At 33.2% G+C, this 10,252-nt stretch overlaps 1 protein-coding gene across 3 annotated transcripts; it reads right to left on the reverse strand.

Annotated features, from left to right (window-relative positions):
* Nucleotides 1–2,924: 2,924 nt before the first annotated feature.
* LOC129884977 (peroxisomal fatty acid beta-oxidation multifunctional protein MFP2-like) lies at nt 2,925–9,379 on the reverse strand. 3 transcript variants are annotated; one of them, XM_055959235.1, is made up of 18 exons: nt 9,198–9,379; nt 8,572–8,643; nt 8,414–8,479; nt 8,259–8,315; nt 7,922–7,989; nt 7,756–7,837; nt 6,999–7,054; nt 6,596–6,901; nt 6,419–6,505; nt 6,154–6,328; nt 5,961–6,082; nt 5,714–5,877; nt 5,387–5,641; nt 5,024–5,142; nt 4,808–4,929; nt 4,543–4,639; nt 4,137–4,275; nt 2,925–3,170 (listed from the first exon to the last, which is right to left on the reverse strand). In XM_055959235.1, coding segments are annotated over exons 1-18 (2,085 nt in total). In that variant the 5' UTR covers nt 9,295–9,379; the 3' UTR covers nt 2,925–3,169. The 3 variants fall into 3 exon arrangements, with proteins under 3 accessions (XP_055815210.1, XP_055815208.1, XP_055815207.1); XM_055959233.1 differs by having other exon boundaries at nt 4,543–4,691; nt 9,198–9,376; XM_055959232.1 differs by lacking the exon at nt 2,925–3,170 and having other exon boundaries at nt 4,026–4,275; nt 4,543–4,691; nt 9,198–9,377.
* Between the last annotated feature and the right edge of the window lie 873 nt (nt 9,380–10,252).

The following is a 10,252-nucleotide window of genomic DNA, read 5'->3' on the forward strand; positions in this document are numbered from 1 at the left end:
GTTATCATGACATCTCCCCATTGCAGTTGGTTTTTGGTCAGGAGCCGAATATTTTCCATCTTAGAATTTTTGATTCTGTGGTATATGTTCTAGTTGCTCCACCACAACACACAAAGATTGATCCCCAAGGAAGGTTGAAAATATATGTTGGGTATGAATCTCGTTCTATTATAAAATATTTGAAACCAAGAACTTGATATTTATTTAAGCACAGTTTGTTTCTTGTCATTTTGATGAATTAATATATCCAACATTAGGGGAAGAACAAAAGTAGTTGGTAAATGAGATAGATTGGAATTCACTGTCACTATCTCATTTAGATCCTCAAACAAATCAATGTGAGCAAGAAGTTCAAAAGATGATTTATTTGCGGAGTATTGCAAATCAAATGCCGGATGCATTTACTCACCTTCCATGGGTTACTAAATCGCATATTCCATCTGCTAATATTCAAGTTCGAGTTGATGTCTCGATAGGACAAATAGTTAAGGCAAATGAGTTTAGGCCACGCTTAATATGTGGTAGACCAATTGATTCCAAGAATAAAAATCCTCAAAAAAAGGAAAGGCACAAATTATCAAGATAATCATAATATGAAGGCAATTGCTCAAAAAAAACCTCGAGACATAATAAATGGTGACACCACCGAGAAGGTCCAAGTACCTGAAAAATAATGATAATGAAGAAATCTCAATAAATTATGTCGAGAGGAGAAAAAGGTGGAATCGAAATAATATAGTTGTTGATAATATTTTTGCCTATAATGTTGTTGAAATAATGCAACAAGATAAGAATTTGGAACCAAAATCTGTCAATTAATGTAGATAGAAAAATGATTGGCCAAAATGGAAGAAAACAATTCAAACATAATTGGGTTCACTTGAAAAACATGAAGTTTCTGGACCAATAGTCCGAACACCTGAAGGTTGAAGTCAGTAGGATACAAATGGATTTTTGTGTGAAAACGCAATGAAATTGGTAATGTCGTTAGATATAAAGCACGACTTAAGACACAAGAATTTTTGCAAAGGCGTGACATTGATTATGAGAAGATATATTCTCCTGTGGTAAATGCAATTACCTTAAGGTATTTAATAAATTTGACAATTTATAAAAAGTTTGAAATGCATCTAATGGACAATGTCACAACCTATTTATATGGACCATTGGACCACAATATTTTTATAAATTTTTTTGAAGCATTCAAAGTAACTGAAGCATATAAAAATTTGGAAAAAGCTTGTTCAATGAAGCTTTAGAAATTCTTATATGGATTGAAACAATCAGGGCGAATATGGTATAATCGTCTTAGTGAATATTTTCGAAAGAAAGAATATAAGAATGATACTAATTGTCTTTGTATTTTTTTATGAAGATCGAAATCTGAGTTTGTTATAATATCTGTAAATGTTGATGATTTGAACGTTATTGGCAATCCTAAAAAGCTTTCAAAATCTGTTGAGTGTTTAAAGAAAAAAATTGAAATGAAAGATCATGGTAAGACAAGGTTTTATCTTGACCTACAGATTGAACATTTGATAAATGAGAGATTTATCCATCAATCAAAATACTTTGAAAAGGTTTTGAAGCGATTTTACATGGATAAATCACACTTATTGAGTACTTCGATGGTTGTGAGATCGCTCGATATAAATAAAAAATCATTTCCACCTCAGTAAAATTAAAGGATAAAAAGCTTCTTGGTAATGAAACTCCATATCTCAGTGCTATTTGAGCACTAATGTACCTTGCCAACAATACTTGATCAGATATTTGTTTTGTAGTAAGTTTATTGGCGAGATTCAGTTTCTATCCAACAAAAAGATATTGGAAAGGTATTAAACATATATTCAGATCTCTTCAAGGAACAATTGATATGTGATTATTTTATTCTAATGCATCCAAGTCAGAGATGATCGGTTATGCAGATGTAGGATATTTGTTTGACCCACATAAAACTCAATCTCAAACAGGTTATTTATTCACATATAAAGGTACGACTATATCATGACGTTCGATGAAATAAATAATTCTTGCTACTTCTTCAAATCATACAGAAATAATAGCTATTTATGAAGCAGTCGAGATTGTGTATGGTTGTAATCAATGACTCAACATATTTTGCAAATATGTGGTATTTCCGTGCAAATAAAGATTCCAATAATATTGTTTGAAGATAATTCTACTTGCATATCTCAATTGAAGGGCGGATACATCAAATGAGACTGAATAATGATATTTCATCTAAGTTCTTTTTCACGCATGATCTCCAACAAAATAGTGAAATAGATGTTCAATAGATTCGTTCCAGTGATAGTGTTGCCGATTTATATTTTAAGGCATTGCCAACATCAACATTTGAGAAGTTAAGATATAAGATTGGGATGCATCGTTTCTGAGATATTAAATAAAGCTTTCATCAGAGGGAGTAAAATACGCGATGTACTCTTTTTTTCTTAACCAAGGTTTTGTCCCATTGAATTTTTTTGGTAAGATTTTTAATGAGGCAACACTCAAAGAGTATTGTAAGATATGTATACTCTTTTTTCTTCACTCGGCTTTTTTCACTGAATTTTTCCTAGTAAGGTTTTAACAAGACACATTATCCATAAACATCCCGGGGCAGTGTTACAAATCCATTCAATTGTGGATGTTTCAATTGATTAACTCCCTGAGGAGAGACGGAGGCTCAGGAAGAGCTCGATAGGATCGAGAAAGGGCATAAACTCCAGGCTAGATAAAAGAATTCCTGATCTTTTCGGAATGGGATCAACTATTTCATTCGCATCTGGCTTGACGTAATGTATCTATTTATTGTATTACTTAAATATTATACTAATGTATTTGTCAAAAGTTACAAATAGATGGTTTGTATATCTATAAAAGGGTAGTCTTCACCTTTGTGAAAAGACACACTTAAAAGATTAATTAACACTCTCTATATTATACTATTCATTACCATTTGTCTTCCTTTCTTGTTTAGTATTTTTGTTTTTCCTTTTATTTTACAACAATTCATTCATTCTCCATTAATACATTATTATTGACCATATTCATACAACCATCCAAGAGATCACAGTAAACAGACAACATAGTTCTTAAATGAAAAAAATTGCTCAAAAGCTAATTGGTCTTTATAACCGCGACTTTGCAGGATCCATCGTTCCACTCTGCAATGACCACGAATAAATTCAACATCCTCATAATATAATAACAACAATGCATATGAATTTAACTGACAACCATCGTAACACTATCAGTGAATTTTAACTTATTAGGTTACTTAGTTATATGTAGTTATTTTTTGGATGACTTGATTTTATAAAATATTGTGTACAGTACTGTCTCGTGTATTAAGGTTAGACTCCAATGCACATTAGAGAAAAAAAAGATGGAGAGGCGGTGGAAGGTATTCACCGTTCAGGTAGGGGCGGATCTAGGGAGGTCCGAGGGTGTTTATCCGAATTCTCTCGGCAAAAAATTATATTGTATACGTAAGTTAATGTTTATAGTTTTTGAAGAAAATTGGATCGGATCACTCATGTGGTCAATCCGGATTCATATTAATAAATAAATAATATAAAATTAGTATATATTTAATTATTAGTAAAAGGGAGAGACACAACTATTTAAAAAGTTTTATCTCTTTAGATTATAAAAGATATCTATTGAAGAGAAACAAGAGATCTTTTCCCTCACAAAAAATCATAAAGAAAAAGAAGGCGTCTTCCTTTCTCCCTCTCTAATTCCTGTTAACTTCAAGTGATAATTCTTGTGAATATTTCTTCTCCGAAAAGTGAAAATAACTGTAATAGTTACACGATTATAGATTGTGACTTTATATGGTGTAGTTCATCTTTTTATGTGATTACACTTTCTTGACTAGTGAAATGAATTCATTGATCCTACAAACTAACTGTTTGATTAGATTCTTCAATTTTTATGTATATATACATAGAGTTTGAATCCCCTAAACATAAGACTAGTTGGCTTAGTGATTCAGGGATACAAAATTTGTATTAAGATTCCAAATTCAAATCTCAGCAATTTAGGATAGATAATAATCTTGCTATATATCCATGGTTTACTCAATTTAGAAGAACAACATAATGTATGCATCCCATTATTATACTCACCAGAGGAAACCCCCTAGCAGCTTTTTCAGCAAGGTAGTCGCATGGCTTGAAAAAGTTTCCATAAATTCTTGCCCACTCATCCAATCTTGAACAAATGTATTTGGATCCAAGAGTATCTGCCCAGTATATGATCCCTCCCCTGCCCAACAAATATCCAATCACATCTTTATAACTAACAGAATTTATATATTTTTCTCATTATTCTACATGATCATAGTTTTCCTGCAAGAAGAAAACACATATGCACGCACACATTTATGTAAAATTAGGTCTTGCGCTTAACTCACACTCCCAAAAACTAGCTCAAAGGGAGGAGGATTGTTCAAACTTGACCACTAATCTCATTAACCATCAACGTAAGACTTTTTTCCATTCTTTAACAATTTAATCTGATGAAAACACAGACCTGTAAGGAGGAAATCCCATGCCCATGACAGAAGCAATGTCAAGATCAGAAGCTTTGACAGCAATGCCTTCAGCAAGTAATCTACATGCTTCATTAACTAGAGGGAAAAAAATCATTTCAATGATGTCCTTGTACGAGAGTTTTTCCAGCTGAGTCAAGTACAAAAAGCAGTTTAAGATAATTAAGAGCATGGCAGAACAATACAACATGATTTCAATTACTAGTATTTTAATGTCAATAGAAGGAGAGGATCAGAAAGAGAAACCTTAGGATCAATGCTGACATCAGAAATTTCTCTTGCCTTCTCAATGTATTTCTTAATTTCTGGATCAGGATTGGCTTTGCGTCTTTCATCATATAAGTAGAAGCCTTTTCGAGTCGTTTCACCTACAACAAGTGTATCAATGTCCATTCAAAGGGGTCATGAGTCTCTAAACTATCATTTGCAATATTCCTAACTCCTCAAAATAGAGAATTATACCTAATCTTTTATCTTGTTGCATTAGTGGAATAAGCATTGACTTAATTCTGTCGGGCATGCTCGATACAAATTGAGCTTCACTAGCAATTGCAACATTGAAACCAACAAGATCAAACAACCTACATGTAGGACATCAGAATACCATATCTGGTCATTGCTAGTTATGCGAACAAAATTCTACATTGAAAGTTGATAAGGAAAAGAATCTTCAGATAATTAAGTTGTATGTATACTCTTAGTGGTCCTAAAAAGGACAGTACATAGAACATCATGTTTGAATTTATGTCTTTGGACTGGTTTAATCGAACAACCATTGTAACATAGGCACATTTATTTAACCAATGAAGTTGCTAGACACTTTACCTGAAAGGGCCCATAGCCATTCCAAATTTAGTGAAGGCTTTATCGATGCAGTATATGTCTGCTCCATGTTCGACAAGCCAAAGAGCAGCTTGGGTGCAAGGAAAGAACATCCTATTGACAGCAAAATCAGTGCAGTTCCTTACTACTACTGGGGTTTTCTTTATCTTCTTTCCAACATCAAGCAAGTCTACAATTACTTGTGGAGATGTCTTTTGGGTGCGAACAATTTCCAGAAGTGGCATAACATGAGCAGGACTGCACCAAATTACAAGAATCAATAAACAGAACAAATGAGGAAAATACAAAATTCTAATTAACAGACATCACCTGAAAAAGTGAGCTCCAATAATACGATCCGGAGATTTTCTCTTCTCCCCAATCAAATTCAAGTCAATTGTAGAGGTATTACTAGCAAGTATACAATGTGGAGGGCAGTACTTCTCTAAATCCGTAAATATTTGCTTCTTTAAAGATAAGTCCTCTGTGACAGCCTATTACAAATTAATAGCAAGGCATTATAAGATAATCAATCAGTCGGCAAAATAGAGTATCTATATGAGAATATAGCTGATACCTCAATGACCATGTCAACATCTCCGAAGCTCTCATAATCAAGAGTACCAATGAGTAGGAAGAGAACTTTTTCAAACTTCTCTTGACTCAATTTTCTTTTGTTGACGCGGCTTTGCAAATTTGCTGAGTGATTAATGCATTAGTCATATTATCAAGGGTAACTTATAGTAATAACAGCAAAACAATGACCTTACCTTTAATTCTCTCAATCCCAGCCTCTAGGACTTTGTCATTTACTTCTTTCAGGATCACAGGATAGTTGCTAAGGAGCAATGCTGTTGCAATTCCAGAACCCATTAATCCACCTCCAAGAATTCCAACCTTTTTAACGTGTCGTGGCACTAACCCCAAATCAGTGACCCCTGGAACCTGTTTGTGTTAAGACAGAAAAGCAACATCTTTATCACTTTTCTACAGAATCATGTAAATTTATGCCTAAAATAATTTAACTTAACTCACCCTCATGGTTCCGCGTTGGGCAAAGAAAATGTGGACTAAGGCCTTGCAAGTGGCTGAACGTATAAGAACTTCGAATGTTTCATACTCCTGAAACAGAAGAGCGTATGATCATTACATTTTTGACTATGGATTTATTTCATAGGAAGAAAAAGTAGAGGAAGAGATCCAGAATTGAACCTTAATAAGTCCAGCACGTGGACCGGACACTATACCCTCTTCAACAACATCAACGTATGCTAAGGGATGATAGAGATTTGGAGCTATTCTAATGGCTTGAGCTCTAGCAAACTTAAGTATTTCCCTTGCCTCACCAAGAGACTCCATCTTGTCAGTTCTGTAAAGACTGGCAATATTCCAAGGTCTTTTGTGCTCCCATATATCAAGTGCCCATTTACGAGCAGTATCCAATAATTGGTTCGATGAAACTATAGCATCAACAAGGCCAAGGTCAAGAGCTTCATCCCCTTTAACAGTTTTTGCTGTCTACATAGACAATATGAGTGAAAAAAGGGTGTAAGAGAAATATTTTCATGATGTGATCGATGCCAACGCTGAAATATAAAGGTGAATTGAGTCTTACTAGCATCATTTCTAGGGACTTAGCAAGTCCCACGAGGCGTGGAAGCCTCTGAGTACCTGAAATATAACATTACAAGTTTACCACAAAATCAGATTAATTAAAAAAAAGAGTTTTAACTTCTTTTACACTGTACATGCTCATCCGTTATTAACTCATTAACACATGCATTAGCTTTTCCTTGTACATATGAGCAATTTGCAACTCCATTATCAGATAAGGGCCTTGAGAATCCAAACATAATCGGGAAATGGAAGAGCAGAAATTACATTATATGCTTCAGCAGACTACCCTTGCTTTTAGATGTGATCTATGTCTCTGATTTGATAGTCAAGACAATTTTAGCGAGAACTTTATTTTCTGTAGGCCTTTTGTTTTTGGTACATGATGCACAGGACTAGTGTCCCAAAGAGGGATAACAGGGTCAAAAGGATGGGGATCGTTCATGCCTTATAAGGACAACACCTATCTCATTAACCACAGATATATATGAGAATTTTTCATTCTTCAACAAAATCAGTGCAATTGTTTCAGGATTAAAAATCGTCCATTAATTTATATTTGGGGCTAGTGTTGGATACTTTCATTCCATATTACATATATACTTTCACAAGATTCAAATACAATATAGAATAATGGATTTTGTTACTACAACAGAAGTTTAAGTGAAACAAATGGAGCTTATATTGTTTTGGTATTTATTTCACCTAGAAGTGATGATAGATTAAGAAGTTAAGCATTAAGCAAAAAGCTTGCATACCTCCAAATCCAGGAATTATACCAAGGTGAAGTTCTGGCAATCCAAGTTTTGCATTCGTAGTGGAAATCCGAGCATGACAACACTAATGTTTCAAGCAACATAAACAATTAGCAAAATCGATTCATGTCAACAACAGAGAAATTAGGATAGTTTAACATGTACCTACCATTGCAATTTCAAGTCCTCCACCCAAAGCATGACCATCAATCGCCGCTACTAAAGGTTTTTTTGAAACTAAGATCAAGGAAAAGTAGCATCATTAGCTGCATTCAACTTTGCCCGTGGTTAGGAGCTCTAAGTTGGAATAAAATAGCCCACAAGTGAACATGGGCGGATCTAGGGGGAGGAAGGGTGTTCACCCCTAAACAACATACAAAAGGTTAGCTCTATGGTCCAAGTACATTCAAAATGCACACCAATGTCCAGGGTTCGATGCCAACCATACCCTCAAACTGCATTCGACATCGAGTTTCAAGGTGAAAGATAAGAAAGCAAAGGCATACCTTCTACAGTGTCAGTGAGCATATCCAGAGATATATAACCAGGTTTTGGTTGTGCCACTGTGATATATAATAATTTGCAGACAGAAATTAAATTAGGTAAGGACAATATCCAACACTAGCACTAGTATATAAATTTAGATGCTAAAAATGTTTACCTTTTCCTTGTTGTAGGTCAGCAAAGGAAGAGATATTAAAACCACCAGAGAACTTGCCATGATAACCTGTCATCAAGAATGTATATATATATACATATATGTTGGGATTTAATTAATATATTAAAAATGAATATTGTGATTCCATCAAATTTAATTACCTGTAATAACAATTGCCTTCACATCATCTCTCCTAAAGGCTTCCTCAAATGTCTCTTTCAAGCTGTACAAAACTAATCAAAAGAAAATACACTTACATAGAAAATCATAGATCGTCGAGGGCTCAAGATATTAAAGCACAACAGAAAAATGTTTTTCAAAACGAATTGAAGAGAAAGATGAAGCTTTAACAAACACAAAATATGTACCATCAATGTTTTTACTGTGAGAAAAATAAAATTATTTACGTACTTAATTTGATCTCCATAGTTTTTGGTTTCAAAATTATACAATAATATTTGAAGGTCATTTCAGATAAGTAATAGTTTTAGTAGTTTTCACTAACAAAACTTCAAATGTAATATTTTCATGTTCAAACACAACTTTAACTTGTACACGTTTTTTCAACTTAACTTCAAATATCATTTTTTTTTTCAAATACAAACCATTCATGTCCAAACGCCTACAAACCATGATGAGAAAGTTCATATTTTTGATGAGTAAAATCATCCCACATCATGGAGAAACAGGGGAAAATTAAACAATCTTTACAACTACATAAAGATATCTAAAAAAATTAGAAATTTTCACAAATCTTGAAAGGATGGATTGTTGTTAATTAAGATACCATCTAATGAAAGAGAATTGACAGGAGGGTTATTAATGGTGATGACAGCAACTCCATCAGCTCCAACCTCAATGGTAGCTCTACCCTTTGACTTCATTTTGCTATCAACAGATGGGAGTTTTAAGAGTGCTTTAAGAAAAAGTTGCTTATTGCATGCATTATAAGTAGTCGAGAGAAACAAACATATTTAACTTGATACGTATTTTAAGAAAGAAAGATTTTCGAAATTTATAGTCTAAAATAAGTCATTTATAAATCATTTCAATTAAGGATAAAATGAATATTCAAAGTTAAATTAATACTAAATATATAAATATGTTATTTTTTGAGACTGACTAAAAAAGAGTAAGTCATATAAAATGGAATAGAGACGGGAACAAATAGTCGAACATAAGGAACATCACATACAATTCATGTTAAAATTTCTTTGTTGTGTTTGTTGTGACATCCTCAATCTTAGTTGCTCTCACTTTCTATTTTCAATACAAAATTCTACCTTACTCATGCGGGAATTGGGGATCATTTGGTTTGCATGCTAGTCACTAGAGGATATTTGGTAATGGTATAATAATGAGGAATTGTTATATGGTGAATAATTGGAGAAAAAGAAGAGGAAGATGAACTAGTAAAGCATATCCAAAAGGGAAGTATTTTATTCTAACTAGGAAGAAAAACTAAAACGTATTCATCTTAAAAAGTAACAAATCCAAACATAGTAAAATTATGTAGAAATGATCATAATAATAAAATATGTCTTGACTCTATGCTTACAGTTCGTATTTAAGTCCACCAGGATTCAATCATTATAGACTCTATGCAATTCTTAGGTATATCGACTAATGTTAATTATGTCTTGAATTTTTCTTATATATATATAGAAAGCTCAAAATTTTTACTGGTTTAAAAAATCATTATTTTAATAAAATTAGTAAAGGATAATATATTGTCTTTGTAGGAGTGGGAAATTCTTCCTCTTATATGTTTGGAACTACTTGAAATTTATACATAGGAGTTTAAGGGTGTGGCATTTTGGGTGATTGGATTATAATCCCTCC

The sequence above is a fragment of the Solanum dulcamara genome, chromosome 4 (genome assembly GCF_947179165.1).
Source record: "Solanum dulcamara chromosome 4, daSolDulc1.2, whole genome shotgun sequence".
NCBI classification, from domain to species: domain Eukaryota; kingdom Viridiplantae; phylum Streptophyta; class Magnoliopsida; order Solanales; family Solanaceae; genus Solanum; species Solanum dulcamara.

Excerpts from the sequence above, each read along its gene's own strand:
- LOC129884977 (XM_055959232.1), bottom strand. The coding sequence starts at position 9,294 with ATGAAGTCAAAGGGTAGAGCTACCATTGAGGTTGGAGCTGATGGAGTT. Across the intron at positions 6,902-6,998 it reads AGTCCCTAGAAATGATGCTA|ACAGCAAAAACTGTTAAAGG; the intron begins GTAAGACTCAAT and ends TTGTCTATGTAG. Across the intron at positions 6,083-6,153 it reads TGGGATTGAGAGAATTAAAG|CAAATTTGCAAAGCCGCGTC; the intron begins GTAAGGTCATTG and ends TTAATCACTCAG.